The 15,232-nt window shown below is 38.0% G+C and overlaps 3 protein-coding genes and 1 pseudogene across 5 annotated transcripts; 2 read left to right on the top strand and 2 right to left on the bottom strand.

Annotated features, from left to right (window-relative positions):
- Positions 1 to 13: 13 nt before the first annotated feature.
- Positions 14 to 3,105, top strand: LOC141829253 (beta-fructofuranosidase 1-like; annotated as a pseudogene).
- On the bottom strand, positions 3,013 to 5,152 carry LOC141829254 (putative ribonuclease P/MRP protein subunit POP5). Of its 3 annotated transcripts, none has more exons than XM_074716684.1 (4): positions 4,924 to 5,152; positions 4,564 to 4,766; positions 4,348 to 4,485; positions 3,013 to 3,338 (listed from the first exon to the last, which is right to left on the bottom strand). In XM_074716684.1, the coding sequence occupies exons 2-4, from the start codon at positions 4,742 to 4,744 to the stop codon at positions 3,190 to 3,192; spliced, it is 468 nt and encodes a 155-aa protein (XP_074572785.1). In that variant the 5' UTR covers positions 4,745 to 4,766; positions 4,924 to 5,152; the 3' UTR covers positions 3,013 to 3,189. The 3 variants fall into 3 exon arrangements, with proteins under 3 accessions (XP_074572785.1, XP_074572787.1, XP_074572788.1); XM_074716686.1 differs by having other exon boundaries at positions 5,063 to 5,150; XM_074716687.1 differs by having other exon boundaries at positions 4,942 to 4,956.
- Positions 5,153 to 6,739: 1,587 nt separating this feature from the next.
- On the bottom strand, positions 6,740 to 7,307 carry LOC141830068 (protein RESPONSE TO LOW SULFUR 2-like). Its single transcript, XM_074717547.1, has one exon. The coding sequence runs from the start codon at positions 7,213 to 7,215 to the stop codon at positions 6,889 to 6,891; it is 327 nt and encodes a 108-aa protein (XP_074573648.1). The 5' UTR covers positions 7,216 to 7,307; the 3' UTR covers positions 6,740 to 6,888.
- A 2,588-nt stretch (positions 7,308 to 9,895) lies between these two features.
- LOC141829493 (protein mago nashi homolog) lies at positions 9,896 to 14,517 on the top strand. Its single transcript, XM_074716983.1, has 3 exons — positions 9,896 to 10,203; positions 10,315 to 10,491; positions 14,328 to 14,517. The coding sequence occupies exons 1-3, from the start codon at positions 9,970 to 9,972 to the stop codon at positions 14,391 to 14,393; spliced, it is 477 nt and encodes a 158-aa protein (XP_074573084.1). The 5' UTR covers positions 9,896 to 9,969; the 3' UTR covers positions 14,394 to 14,517.
- Positions 14,518 to 15,232: the final 715 nt, after the last annotated feature.

Here is a 15,232-nt window from a genome sequence, read left to right on the forward strand (position 1 = left end):
ATTGTTCAATCCATCCACCGCCATGACTTCCCCCTCCCTCCCTACCTCTTATCCTCCTCTCCTCCACCCGGACAGGGACACCCTCCCTATTCCTTCCTCCAAGAAGAAGCTCCTCCGATGGCTCCTCGTCGCCGGAGCCGCCGCCGTTCTCCTCCTCTGCCTCCTCGCCTCACGAAACGCCGCCGGAAACGCGAATGTCTCAGGGCCGGAGAAGGCCACCAGCCTCCCGCTCTCCCGCGGTCCGGCCGCCGGCGTCTCCGAGAAGTCCACCGGCGCGAGGCTCTTCTCCCAGCAGTCGTATCCCTGGACCAACACCATGCTCCTCTGGCAGCGCACCTCCTTCCATTTCCAGCCCCAGAAGAATTGGATGAATGGTCTCCATTTCCTGTTTCTTTTCCTTTAACATTAATTAGCTTATCATCGATCGTCGTTTTCTTGACCGTTTGTTCTTCGTGCATGGCCGGCGTTTCCAAATCAGACCCCAACGGTGAGTTGACGTCGACGCTGGCTCGGTTGGGCTTTAATTAGTAATTCCCTGATTTTGCGATTGCTGAAATATTGCAGGGCCTGTTTACTACGAGGGATGGTATCATCTGTTCTACCAGTACAACCCGGACTCCGCCGTGTGGGGGAACATAACGTGGGGGCACGCCGTCTCCGACGACCTGATCCACTGGCTCTACTTGCCCATCGCGTTGGTTCCCGACCACTGGTACGACGCCAACGGAGTCTGGAGTGGATCGGCCACGCTCCTCCCGGACGGCCGCCTCGCCATGCTCTACACTGGTTCGACGACCGAGTCAGTCCAGGTTCAGAACCTCGCCTTTCCGGCGGACCCGAGCGACCCGCTTTTGCTGTCGTGGGTGAAGCACGAGGCGAACCCGGTGCTCGTCCCCCCGCCCGGCGTCCAGCCGAAGGACTTCCGCGACCCGACCACCGCGTGGCGCTCGTCGACGACGACGGTGCGTGGCTGGTCGCCATCGGATCCAAGAACGACTCGCGGCGCCACGCGGGGATCGTGCTGGTGTACAAGACGGTCGACTTCGTCGAGTACGAGCTGCTCCCGGGCGCGATGCACGAGGTGGAAGGCACGGGGATGTGGGAGTGCGTCGACTTCTTCCCCGTCTCGACGGAATCGACGGAGGGACTCGACACGTCGACGCCGGCGGCGCCCGGCGTCAAGCACGTGCTCAAGGCCAGCCTCGACGACGACAAGCACGACTACTACGCGATCGGCACGTACAACGCGACGCAAAACTCATGGACGCCGGACGACCCGGAGTCCGACGTCGGCGTCGGTCAACGGTACGACTACGGGAAGTTCTACGCCTCGAAGACGTTCTTCGACCCGACGAAGAAGAGGCGAGTCCTTTGGGGCTGGATCGGCGAGACCGACAGCGAACGGACGGACCTGGCCAAGGGCTGGGCCTCCCTCCAGGTACCCTTCATTATCCTTCTTCAACCCCCCAAATTTAATTTATTTTATTTAATTTTCTTCAAATATTTAAATTATCCTCCAATATATCTGGAGTTACGTTGAGAATTAAGTATACAATTACCTTCACGACAAGTAATTTGTTTTTTTTTGAATTATCTATTTATTAATTTAATTACTGCACGAAATGTCTGTCACGAATTAAGCCACGCGTGTGGATTAGATTCGAAGAAGCCTGCCCGTGATTGGATGTGACAGCACTGCCGAATCCAGGAAATCCACGTGGCAGCACGTTTAAGGAAATGTACGTGCGATTTTGGGCACGTAGTGGGCCCCGCAGCTGGACGTCCACGTGACCCGATTGGCTCGACATGTTTAAAATTCGGAACTTGGGGGTTTTAAATGAAAAAGTAAAACGTAAAATATTGCATTTATAACCTTCTATCTAATTAATTTGCAGGCCGTTCCAAGAACGGTGGAGTTCGACCAGAAGACGGGCAGCAACCTCCTTCAGTGGCCGGTGGAGGAGGTGGAGAAATTGAGGTTCGCCGGAAAAGAGTTCACCAACATCACTGTCGCCGCCGGCTCCGTCATCCCTCTAGACGTCGGAAAAGCCACACAGGTACTTACTTATATTTAAATTTTTGCAAAATTCATTACCTTTATTAATTAACAAAATTTATATATGTTTGGATAGTTGGACATCGTTGCCGAGTTCACAGTGAACGAATCAGCTTTGGCGAACACAATTGAGGCCGACATTGGATACAATTGCAGCACGAGCCATGGAGCCGCCGGCCGAGCCGCGCTCGGTCCATTTGGCTTGCTCGTGTTGGCAGATCGAGAAAGATCGGAGCAGACCGCGGTTTATTTCTACATCGGGCGAAGACCGGACGGCGGCATCACCACCCATTTCTGCCAGGATGAGCTCAGGCACGAACCAATTAGTCGATAAATTGATTAGATTTTTCATATCGATCCGTTTATTTATATGAATTCGTGTGCAATTACAATATTTAGGTCGTCGATGGCCAGTGATCTGGTGAAGAGAGTGTATGGGAGCTTAGTTCCTGTGCTCGATGGTGAAACCCTGTCACTGAGGATAATGGTGAGTAATCCGATTGACAAACTAGAAAAACTCATCAAAAATTTTAACAATTTCGATGAATTTGAATGGGTAAAGGTGGATCATTCGATCGTGGAGAGCTTCGCGCAAGGAGGAAGGAGGTGCATAACGTCAAGAGTGTACCCGACAAGGGCCATTTACGGGGCGGCACGGCTCTTCCTCTTCAACAATGCCACCGCCGGCGACATCACATGCAAGTCGCTCAAGGTCTGGCAGATGGACTCGGCCTCCATCAGGCCGTATGACGAGCAAGATCGCTCATCGGCGACCAAACTCAGTCCAATTTAAATTCCCATTTACTTGTGTGAGAGGATATATAGATTCTTATCGTATTATTTTTTGTGTAAATACTCTCGGAGAGGATTAAGTATTTATGTATGCATACGTATTGATGTAAACACATACTCAAAGAATAATGAACACTACATGAAACATACAAGGAATGGAGAGGTATAAATGAACTCTATCTTATGCAAAAAGTGGAATCCACCACCTTAACGATCTCGCACATTAGATTCTATAATCATTTATAAGGAAGTAAATCGAAATTATAAGAAAGTAAATCAAGAAATTATAATTCACTAAGGAGGGATAAATGAACTCATGCATTGGAGTTGACTTGGTGGTGTTAAGAATCCAACGCATTGATTTTACCAATGCTATCTTTTCTAGCATTGGTAAAATCCAGACTGACACTATCACCGGTAGCTAAAACATACTGTTCATACTTGGCTTCCTCGCATTTGATGGCAGCTTTCTTACAGGCTCTGATACTCCCTGGCAAAGATCAAGGAGAAAGTTGCAAATTAAAAAGATGCTAATTGAGCATATGTAAACATTTGTTAAAGAAATCTATTCCAAGGGGATTTACATGTTGTGGCAGATATCTGATAAGGATAAGAAATGGTTATGATGAAAAAGATGCCAGAGTTTGTCGAATGATGGCAATGAAGCAAGAAAAGTTCAGTCGCACTACAATTAACAAGTTTGAGAAACATCATATGATTAAGGCATTTGGCTAATCATACTACTAGCAAAAAAGTACAAGAACCTCAAATTCAAGGCAGTCGGACCATTTCTAGGCTATGATGTGATAATTTTTTTGTGCAAAAGTATTGATTTTATCTATTGTCAACATGAAAAAGAAAAATTATAGTTGTTTATCTACCAGCTGTGTATCTTGCAACTATTGACTTCATAAATTTTGTTCTTGCATTGGATCAACATAAACCTATATAACAAAAAGTCAGATTTCTAGGCTATGATATGATAATTTTTTTGTTCAAAAGTATTGATTTTATCTATTGTCAACATGAAAAAGAAAAATTATAGTTGTGTATCTACCAGCTGTGTATCTTGCAACTATTGACTTCATAAATTTTGTTCTTGCATTGGATCAACATAAACCTATATAACAAAAAGTCAGATTTATGTTCATAAATACAAACAAACTATCTAGGCTATGATATGATGATTTTTTTGTTCAAAAGTATCGATTTTATCTATTGTCAACATGAAAAAGAAAAATTATAGCTGTGTCATTATCTACCAGCTGTGTATCTTGCAACTATTGACTTGATAAATTTTGTTCTTGCATTGGATCAACATAAACCTATATCACAAAAAAGTCATATTTATGTTCATAAATCCAAACAAACTAGTTGTCTAAGTCGAATGCATCCATCAAAAATAGACAGACATGCAGCCTAGGTGAAGTAGTATTCTGTTGAAATTCACAAAAATCTCAACTGCTAAAACAAATTTGGAAGAGGACAAATTTGCTCACCACTCAGATCAAGCAAATTAAACGTAGCTGGGTTGTTCCCAATGCTCCTGATCATTGTAATAGCAGACCAAACTTTCTGGTACTCCGAGCGAGAAACTCTGATGATGCATATCTTTGTTGTGGCATTGACATACTTCACTGTAAAATTCACCATTTTAGGGCTGTGAAAATTCTAGGAATTCATTTCCTAAATTAACTGACAAAATCAATGAGTACCCTGGAGGGATCCAAGTAATAGCGCAAGGCCACACTCCCCAAAATTTAACTGAACGCTTTCCTTGATTGCTTTGGAGATACTGCTCGAGCTAATAACCCTCAGTGTATCCCTTCCGATGAAGTCTCTTTCGCCATGTATAAATATTTCCATCACCAAATATCTATTTTTGAATTGCACCATCTTAATCTACTAGCTATGTAACCTGCAAATTCAACAAAATTGAAAAAAAAAAACACTATTTTGCAGAAGCCCTCAAACCGCATCGCATCGAATCAAACAAAAAGCAGAAATTGGCGCACTGATGCACGTCGTACAAGGCAATCGACAATCAAGGGAAACAATAAAGTGAAGGATCGCACCTGCAACGAAGGGCTTACTGCTGGAAAGAAACCGCCGCTAGTGTTGCTACTCGCCGACACACGGGAAAAGGGTGAAGAAAAACTCAAAGGCGGAAGACAAACGAAGATAGCATGGGATCTTAAAGCTGATTTGACGAACCGGAAACACGCGACGGTTGCCGCTATCACCCGGCGGGGCTGCTGGTGCGCAACGGCGAGGAAGAGGAGCGACGGGCGACGGCGCAACCCAACTCACGAAGTGGCGGCGGCGGCGAAGGCTAGGGCCTTAGAGGTGGATTAACGGGTAGCGGATTCTCGGATCTAAACCGAAGCAATAGGGTATCGCTTTTTCAAGCTAAAATTTTATGAATTACTATGCTAAAAAATATATTTAAATAAAAAATAAAATAAATTTATAATTAAATTTTAGTAAAGTTAACAAATAAATTTATTTATAGTTCACAAATTTTATTTATAACTATTTAACAAATCAGACTTAAATTGTTATTGTGAAACTATTAATTGTGAAAAATAAAATAAAATTATATACATGAATTAATATAAAATCAACTGAGTTATTTATTAAGATAAAAATAATTAATTAATATAAAAAACTAACAATATTAGTTAACTGACTTATTGCAATGATCAAATTAAAAAAAATGGTATTGAAAATTATTGGTATTACAAAAGAAACTATCACACTTTGCACGAGTTTTACAATTCACAATTTGCATATACATTGTGCGTCTTATAATTTTTGACTCGTCCACATTTGGAAAGATTTCGAGCCTCAAAACATAAATAGTGACATTATTTATTTATTCATTATTTTTTATTATTTTTTGTTTAAGATTAAGTTATTTAAGATTTTTTAGGATTTAGGAGTTGACTTATAATATTAAACACAAAAAAATTTAGTTGCTCACAAAATATGTCAATATCTACAAGTCAAAAAATAAATAAAATATAAAAAATATTTTAAAAAATCACTATTCATGTTCCGAACACTCCAAACATTCTGTTGCAAAGGAATCGCGCATTATAAGACGTGTAGTATATTAAATCTTTCTCTATATATATAATATAGACAATCTGCAATACACTTGGTGTTTATACGTAAGGAGAATGACTTATACTCCACCTAATACATTATGTGTACACATATATACAAATATACATAGAATGAACAACTCATAATTCATCTAAAATACATCTTACATAAAAATAAGATGAATGATTTACTTTGCAATCCATCCGGTGAGAAAAAATAATTATAATTTAACCAAAGCTTATGAACATGCAGAAATACTCAAGAAAGAAATACTCAAGAATCTTTTTTGTATACGAAGTCAATTGTTCTATATTACAATTATAAATAATCACATAACTCTAAGTTTTAAATTATAAATAATATGTGACTACGCAGTAAAGCTAAGGTTGTGCGTAAATAATATATCAATTTCTTTATTCACGTGGAGATATAAATTAAGATAGTTCGTATTCGATTTTGAAATTATTATTGATTTTCCTCCTCTTCTTTATATCCCTATATTAATTAATTATTTTTATCCGAAACAATAAAAGATAATAGTAGACTCAATTATTTTTGTTGGTATTTATTTAACTAGTAAATATGACTTTCTCATATACGTCCAAAACTTATTATTATTATTATTATAAATCCCCATCAACTTTTTTGTTGAACATCGACCCGAGCTATCGTAACGCATGAGCTATAATTTATGGATTATTCTGAAATCGCTCCATCACAATTTATTTTCATTAAAATTTATATTCAATGTTTTGAAAAGTAAAAAATGACTAATTTGTAGAATAAAAAATAAATAATTACACAATTTTATAGAATGAAACTCACACATAATCGTACAAAACAATCAACATATATTCAACCACAAACCGATGACGATCGGGATGGTTATCGATATTCGGATCTGCAATCTAAACAGACCCGTTAATTTGTTTTTATTCGAACCCGATCGGATTGGATTCGGGGGAGAGGTGGAGTCCAGCGGCGCCGAGGAGGTCGAGGGCGGCGGCGAGGCGGTGGGAGAGAGCGTCGATGCGGCGGAGGTACTCCCGCGCCTGCAGCACCGACTCCGCCTCCAGCTCCCCCATGTCGCCGGACAGCCGCTCCTCGGCCTCCTCCGTCGCCAGGAGCCGCTGCCGCGTCCGTTCCAGCTCAAGCTCCAGCGCCGCCTCCCTGCCCCGCCCCTCCGCCGCAGCCCGCTCGAGCTCCTTGTTCCTCCGTTGCAGCTCTGCCACCTCCAACGCACCTGCCGCCGCCGCCATCGCCGGATCTGGACTGATTCAGCGCCCTACCGTATAACCGACTTCGAATCCGATTCGGGACGCGGACGGGCATAAATAGGCGAAGAGGTGTCCAGGTTCAATGAATCGATGAAATCGAGGTTTAAGTCACGATTCCCGTCGCGACGATGCCGAAGTGCAAGTAATTAGGCGTCCCCTCCTCCAGTCGCGTTTTAATTCGTGCGTTTTGCGGCGCGAACCATACTATTCAGGGTACTATAGTCATTTCAGTTTCTGAAGTGCGTGATCTTTTCGCTTTGCTCTCTGCAAATTTAGAAAATTACGATTGCACAATCTTGACTTGACTGATTGAACGATAAGAAGCTTTAAAAATATCATTTTCGAAATATTTAAGAGATTCAGGAGTAGTTTGTAAAAGTGGTCTGTCCTTCAATTATTTGACCTCCCCGTTCACGCAATTGAAGCGTCAAAGCACTGCCAATGAATAAATTATTAATAATAATAAAAAATTAAGGTGTTTCTAGATTTATATTTTTCTCCTATCTTGAAAGTTCTTATTGTCGAAAAAAGAGAGGACTTTATGGTCATTAGAAAAATGCATTTGTCAACTACTTTGTCCGCAAGTTATGCGTACGTTGTCGTTGTCACGTGTAGAAACTTCGAGATGGTTGACATATTATTAATTTGAATTTCAAACTCAATTTAATTTTTTTTTATAGATGAAAAAAAATAAATTTCTATAGTTATTTAAAACAGTGTAATGTGCCATAAAAAGTAAAGGATATACGTAGAAGTTATTTAATAATTATTATAATATATTTAAAATAAATTTAAAATTTAAAATTTATTTTATATAAAAATTATTTAATAATTATTATAACATATTTAGAATAATTTTAGAATTTAAAATTTTTTAATTTATATTATTTATTAATTTAATTTTAAATTTAATAAAATCACTATAAAATAATTATCTAAATAATTTTATAGTCGTTACAATCCTAAATTATAAACTAATGATAATATTATAATAATTATTAAATAATTTTTATATATTATAATAGCTATTAATAATTTTTATATTGTAGAAATTTTAAATCTTAATTTCATCCACGTTGTAATTCCCTTATATAAGAATAAGGGGGACGTACAAAATTGTGCAAATTATAGGGGCATTAAATTAATGAGTCATACCATGAAACTTTGGGAAAGAGTAATAGAAAAACGATTAAGGAAAGAGACTATGGTCACCGAAAATCAATTTGGGTTTATGCCTGGTAGGTCGACAATAGAAGCTATACATCTTCTCAGGCAACTAATTGAAAAGTATCGGGGGCAAAAGCAAGATCTACATATGATATTTGTTGATTTAGAAAAAGCTTATGATAGAGTACCAAGGGAAATTATATGGAGAATATTAGAAAAGAGGGGTGTTAGCGTAGTATATATTGACCTAATTAAGGATATGTATGAGGAAGTAACGACTAGGGTGAAGACTTCAGGCGGATTAACTGAAGCATTTCCAATAAAGATAGGGTTACATCAAGGGTCAGCTCTAAGTCCTTATCTTTTTACACTAATCATGGATGAACTTACTGGACACATTCAAGATACCGTACCATGGTGCATGTTGTTTGCAGATGATATTGTATTGGTAGATGAGACACGTGAGGGAGTAAATGCTAAATTAGAATCTTGGCGAGAAACACTAGAAGAGAAAGGTTTTAGGCTTAGTAGAGTAAAGACAGAATATATGGAATTTAAGTTTAGCAATATTGAACGTAATGAGACAAGTATTAAAATAGGAGATGATGAGTTGTCTGGAACTGAGAGTTTTAAATATTTAGGATCATTTTTGCAAGCCGATGGAGGGATTGAGAGAGATGTCTTACATAGAATACAAACAGGATGGTTGAAGTGGAGGAGAGCATCAGGTGTTCTATGTGATCGTAAAGTGCCTCTAAAACTTAAAGGAAAGTTCTATAAAACGGCAATTAGACCTGCCATGTTATATGGCGCTGAATGTTGGGTTATGACTCGAGCACATGAGCAAAAGATGAGAGTTGCGGAGATGAGGATGTTAAGATGGATGTGTGGACATACGAAGATGGACAAAATAAGAAATGAGAGCATTAGAGAGAAAGTTGGAGTTGCATCTATTGAGGGAAAACTCCGTGAGACACGTTTAAGGTGGTACGGACATGTACTTAGACGACCGATAAATGCTCCAGTTAGGCGGTGTGAAACTATGACAAATACGCATATCAAACGAGGGCGAGGTAGACCAAAAAAGACTTGGTTAGCAACAATAAAACAAGATAAAATTTATTTAAATATAAATGATGATATAATAGGAGATAGAGCTCAATGGCGTAAAAGGATCCATATAGCCGACCCCACTTAGTGGGATAAGGCTTGGTTGTTGTTGTTGTTGTTGTAATTTCATCCACGTTGTAGAATAGTTATTCTATAATTTTTATATATTATAATAATTACTGAATAATTTATAATAATTATAGCTGAAATAATAATACGTCAGGGGATAGTTTTAGAATAAAATTATTAATGAACGCCTATGTGATTTTTTTTAAATCCAAAAAGAAGAAAATCTATTTGATTTCGAACCGATTCAAAATCCAATCAGTTTTCACCGCGTGTCTATTTATTTTTACCATCCGGCTTAGCGATTCACGTGATAAGTACGTGCATCGGAAGAACCTGGGCGTCGAGTCGCGGGCTAGGCAGAGAAGCGGCGGCGGCGGCATTGCGAGATCGATGGCGGCGACTGGAGGCTCCGGTGGCGGCGATCAGGATGAGTTCTATCTTCGGTACTACGTGGGTCACAAGGGGAAGTTTGGTCACGAGTTTCTGGAGTTCGAGTTCCGCCCCGACGGCAAGCTTCGCTACGCCAACAACTCCAACTACAAGAACGATACCATGATCCGCAAGGAGGTCTTCGTCTCCCCCGCCGTCCTCCGAGAGTGCCGACGCATCATCGCCGACAGCGAGGTTCGTCTCGCTTCGTCGCTGTCTACATCCGTGCCCTTTTTTTCGTTCTAGGGTTTCCATTATGTATTGAGTATGATGCTATGATTTTTTTCTTTGATCGCTGGATAACAGATCATGAAGGAGGATGATAACAACTGGCCGCCCCCGGACCGTGTTGGCAGGCAGGAGCTGGAGATCGTGATGAACAACGAGCACATATCGTTCACTACTTCCAAGATCGGATCTCTCGTCGACGTCCAGGGCAGTCAGGACCCTGAAGGGCTCCGTGTTTTCTATTATCTCGTCCAGGTAAGTTTCTCTGAAATGCTCTTCACATTCTTATTTCCAGCCCAATTAGGTCTGGTCGTCATATAGTATACACAGGGTCCTTGCAGGTTGAGGCTAGAAAAGGGTAAGGAATGTCTTCAGTTGGTTCCAAAATCATTTCTTTTACCATTGATGGCTCTTAGTTTAGAAGCTTAGCTTGCTATTTGCCCCTTGACAAGAAGGTGGGTGAGGTCTGGGATTTCTACCCAGCTTTGTTACCATGGAACAGTTTGTACTTTTGTCCAATTGTGGCAAGTCATGTGTAGTGAATGACAAACTGGATTCATGACAATGCCTTCCAATTGTACGTTAGCATATCGCATGGTTTACACCTCTTCTAGTAATTAGGTAATTATCCATGGAGAACATGCTTCTGATTTTGGTAGTTTATGGATCACTATTTGTCAGGTTAAGCAAATTTATCTGGGGCTCCCTATACTCTCATACCTTTAACTCAAATTAATTTGACCTATTGACCATTGAATATTATCTTTTGTTTTTTTATCATATCCATGTCATCTTAACTTAGTTTCTTGCCTATACCTAATTCCTTGCAAATTATATAGATATATTTTAGTTATTCCCATATCTATCTCACGATTTTTAATTTAATTTTCTGTGTGTATTATTTGTTTTTATTGCACCATTGACTGCTATACCTTGTTAAATCTTCATGTTAGTCTAAGGGTTACAAGATAATTAAAAAGAGTCCAAAAGATTTCTCTAATCACTCAACTTTGTCCTATGAATGATAGCTTCATTAATTTTTGTTGTTTGGTCCTTGCATATTCATCCTTCTCAAAACCATGAATATGAGACAAGAGGCATTTTTCATCTGTTTTTAGCCGCTTAGTCAGATCTCTTTATCCCTCTGATGTGACTAAGGTTAAGCTATGTTTAATATGACATGGCTATGTTGCTTTTGGACGGGCTATTTTCCAGAGTTCCGTAGAGTTGGTTGTTTCATGTCTTAAGAATTCTCTACCTACCTACCTACCTACCTACTTACTGACCTACCTGTGACAATTTCTGGCACATTTACCTTGTTGTTGAGGTTGTTACAGTATTTTCTGTGAGTATGACAATGCCATAGATTACTTGTGCTCTCCATAAGACTTTTCATTTTAACAAATCAGCTTACCATTTCAATAGTATTTTCACCAATCTCTCTTTGTTGTCGAATGATACATCCAAGAAATATTGCAAAAATTTTCTCTCCATCCGACTCATCTTGTTTTCTTTTCTTTATTGCTGAAGTAATATTCTTTATGCAGCCACTTATGCATTCTTAAAATTGTTTCTTTTTTGTATTGTTTTTACCTTATGTTTCTTTTCCTGTTGCCCTCTTTGATGCTTTGAGATCCAAATCTAATAGTTGTGTTTGTAAGTATTTTATGGACAAGAAAACAGGCAATTATTCTGATAAGGGATACTTTTCACTCTATTAGCTTTGGTGTTGAAACCAAATCCAAACATCACTGAAACGTTGATGCTTTCTCTATCGATACTAATATCATAATTTTTTGAAAGGTTGACTAACAGCCTCATTGTCAATATATATTTTTTGTATTCTCTCCATCAGTGGATTCAAAAAATGGTTTCTCATGCTGCAATTGCCGCACACTTTTCCTTAGCTCTGTTAGAACTAGGAAGATTATGACTAATGAGTGGGCTGACTTCTTTTGCCAAGCTATGACATATCAATCCTGTATTCTCCTTAGCCTCTTCTTAATTCTCCAGAAGGTGGAATAGGATGATCAGGATATCTTTCTAACACTGTTCATGCTTATCTTGTGCTACTTCCCCATCCTGTAATCTTCATCATGCCTTATCATCCGACACTAAATATAGATTTCAGTCTTATATTAAGCACATAACATGATGCCTATTAAAAGATGTTATGAAAGCAACTTTTGTCTAGGGGCTTCACAACGATCTAACCTTATTTACAGAATTCAGTGTTAGAAATGATCCACATAGCTGAACCAAGTATTTAAGGCTTGCAACTTGTAGTCTAAAAGCTATTTAGCTTCTTCTTTCTCCAATTGCCCATAGAGAGTTCAGGCATCTAAATAGATATACCTGGAGATATATGACAAAAAAAACTCTATTTTGAGGCTGGCTTAAATTTTGTTCCAAATAATTTTGAAATGACGTGTTAGATTTATTTGGAGCATAAAAATGATATTACTGTAAGTGTAGATTTGCACTAAGACTTAATTTTAAGCTCTTATTTTTAATGGTAATATGAGTTGGATTTATCAGTCATGTTTAGGATAAATATTTATGGTGCATGTTAATATTGTATTAATTGATAATAGTTTGAATATGATAAACTTTAGGCATGAATTGTGATGAAAAACTTTATAAACTCATGGTTTTAAGACAAGTCAGAGTTTGATAAATGAAATTATGTTTAGCAATGATAGAGAGGTGAAGGGATAGATTGATAGTAAATTTGCAAGGAACAATTTTAGAAATTTTGGTATGTTATTTAACAAAATGAGTCAGTAATTAAGATATCTGTAATAGGATAGAGATTGGATGCTTACACTGGGTGGAACATCTAGAGCATTGTGTAATTGCCATGTGTCTTTTAGGGCCAAAAGAAAATTTTAAAACTATAGTACAATCATCTATTCTTTTGTGTCAATGATGGTCACTAGGAACTCATACCTAAGAAAATTATCGCACTACACTAGGGACCCTGATTTCTTCTAGAAGGGATAACAATTTATCCATGAAAACCTTCTCCAAATATCCAAACAGGCATAAAAACACAAGGATGGAACATTTTGAGAATTGCATTGTATTTTTTTTATGTATTTATATGAGTAGATTTATTTATGCTTCATGATATTCATGTTAGTTTCTATATTTTATATATATATATATATATATATATATATATATATATATATATATATATATATATATATATATATATATATAGTTAATTTAAATTGTGGGATCATAGGATCCTATCATACAATTTGAATCTATTCTCTGGTAGCATCTTGATCATGACAATCTTGAGTTCATCTGTGCACATTATTACAACAACAAAAAAAAAGAACTGGTGTTTAAGATCCATACTTTTAATAAACAATAAAAGGAGAGAACATATAGAGATGATATGAACGTGTGGAGAAACAATCAATATATTTATAATTGCATCAAACTTTGAAGGGACAATGAATTGATAGAGACCAAAATTCTACTCAACACATTAAAAGATTCTTCTAAATATAAGTAGCAATAGTCATATATGGAGTTGAGTTCAGTGGCACAATAAGTTGTCTAACCATACTTAAATAGTCGGAGAAACAATCAATATTTTTATAATTGGAAAAGTAGAATCAATTAAGGATGCAGAGAGAATGGATTGATAGAGACCAAAAACTCAATGCAACACATTAAAAGATACTTGTAAGTTTTTTGTAGCCATCCCCAAATAGTTGGAACTGACAATTTATTTGTGGTTCAAATTTTGTGTCAGAAAAAGATGCTGGTTAAATTGAAGGTTTTGTTTCACAATGTTATATGTTTGATATGTCAGGATGAATCTAAACGAAATAAAATGGAAACAAAGCTGCAATAGTTGACCACATTGGATACCATCACAAAGATGCTCAAATTTTAGTTTGTTACACAATTTATTTATACTTAGTAAAGTACATTACACGAGTAGATGGCTCTTCTTATTGTTCTGCAATTACGCTATTATGTCATTGCAATTATTATTATCATTGTGTTTTTAAATATGATTTTCTATCGCATTGCTGACATGAATATTTTGGTCTCTATGTTTGTTGCAGGATCTGAAGTGCTTCGTTTTTTCTTTGATTTCTCTGCACTTCAAGATTAAACCCATTCAGTCTTGAGTTCATGTTTGGGTTCGTGTATTATGTGCTGCCAACCAGACCAATGACACCCTTGACTTGATTCAGTTTGTTATGTTTGAGTGACATGAATTTTTATTTTATCTATAACTTCTTATGGGACAAATACTTCTGTCTGATTATACTAACAAACTTTGAATACTTCCTATTTGTTCTTAGAGTTGTTTTGGCATGGTGTCAGCATGCTGGTTGCGGTGTTTGCTAGTATTGAGGAGTGAACAAACTTTGAACATCAATTTTCATGAAATTGCTATCATTTTGTCATCTTTCCTAATTATTTGAAATGTTGATTCCCACCGAAATTAAATGTTTCGATTTGGTGTTGGTGCTAATTGTGGTTTCTATCATCGTTGAAATTGTAATATAAAAAATAATAAATCTCAATTAATCTCATTGAGTATTTCTGGAATGATCAGTTCGGTCCCACGGAAGTTTACCACCATTGAAATTGTAATATAGCATTAAGTCTCATTTGTTCACGCTAAATCCTTTCATTTCAAAAGTAAACAACATTCACAGTTGATCTTTCTCCTTGCCTTTTTTCTCTCTCTGTTTTACTTCTGTTCCCCTCCTTCCTTTCCTTGCGGTAAACACAGCCTTCCTCTCCTTCCCCTTCTTTCCGTCACAGTAAACACAGCCTGAGTATGGGTCGCTCTGTCGGGTTGAGACTTGAGACGCTAACGGTCATGCTTCCCCCTTCATCTTTAGTGTCTATTGCACATGCGTCCTATGACATATACAAATAATATAATCATCCTCAGGATTTGTTCTTTGGATATTAAAATTACTATTCATTAAATTAAATAAATAAATTTTATATG

This window comes from Curcuma longa, chromosome 5, assembly GCF_044706935.1.
Source record: "Curcuma longa cultivar G26 ecotype Majalengka, Jawa Barat chromosome 5, ITB_CL_G26_1.1, whole genome shotgun sequence".
NCBI classification, from domain to species: domain Eukaryota; kingdom Viridiplantae; phylum Streptophyta; class Magnoliopsida; order Zingiberales; family Zingiberaceae; genus Curcuma; species Curcuma longa.

Bases quoted from the DNA above. Each gene is read 5' to 3' on its own strand.
- LOC141829254 (XM_074716684.1), bottom strand. From the start codon at position 4,744: ATGGTGCAATTCAAAAATAGATATTTGGTGATGGAAATATTTATACAT. The intron at 4,486-4,563 runs GTACTCATTGAT...TGAATTTTACAG, and splicing joins ATTACTTGGATCCCTCCAGG to TGAAGTATGTCAATGCCACA. The intron at 3,339-4,347 runs GTGAGCAAATTT...GATCTTTGCCAG, and splicing joins TAATTTGCTTGATCTGAGTG to GGAGTATCAGAGCCTGTAAG.
- LOC141830068 (XM_074717547.1), bottom strand. From the start codon at position 7,215: ATGGCGGCGGCGGCAGGTGCGTTGGAGGTGGCAGAGCTGCAACGGAGG.
- LOC141829493 (XM_074716983.1), top strand. From the start codon at position 9,970: ATGGCGGCGACTGGAGGCTCCGGTGGCGGCGATCAGGATGAGTTCTAT. The intron at 10,204-10,314 runs GTTCGTCTCGCT...GCTGGATAACAG, and splicing joins GCATCATCGCCGACAGCGAG to ATCATGAAGGAGGATGATAA. The intron at 10,492-14,327 runs GTAAGTTTCTCT...TGTTTGTTGCAG, and splicing joins TTTTCTATTATCTCGTCCAG to GATCTGAAGTGCTTCGTTTT.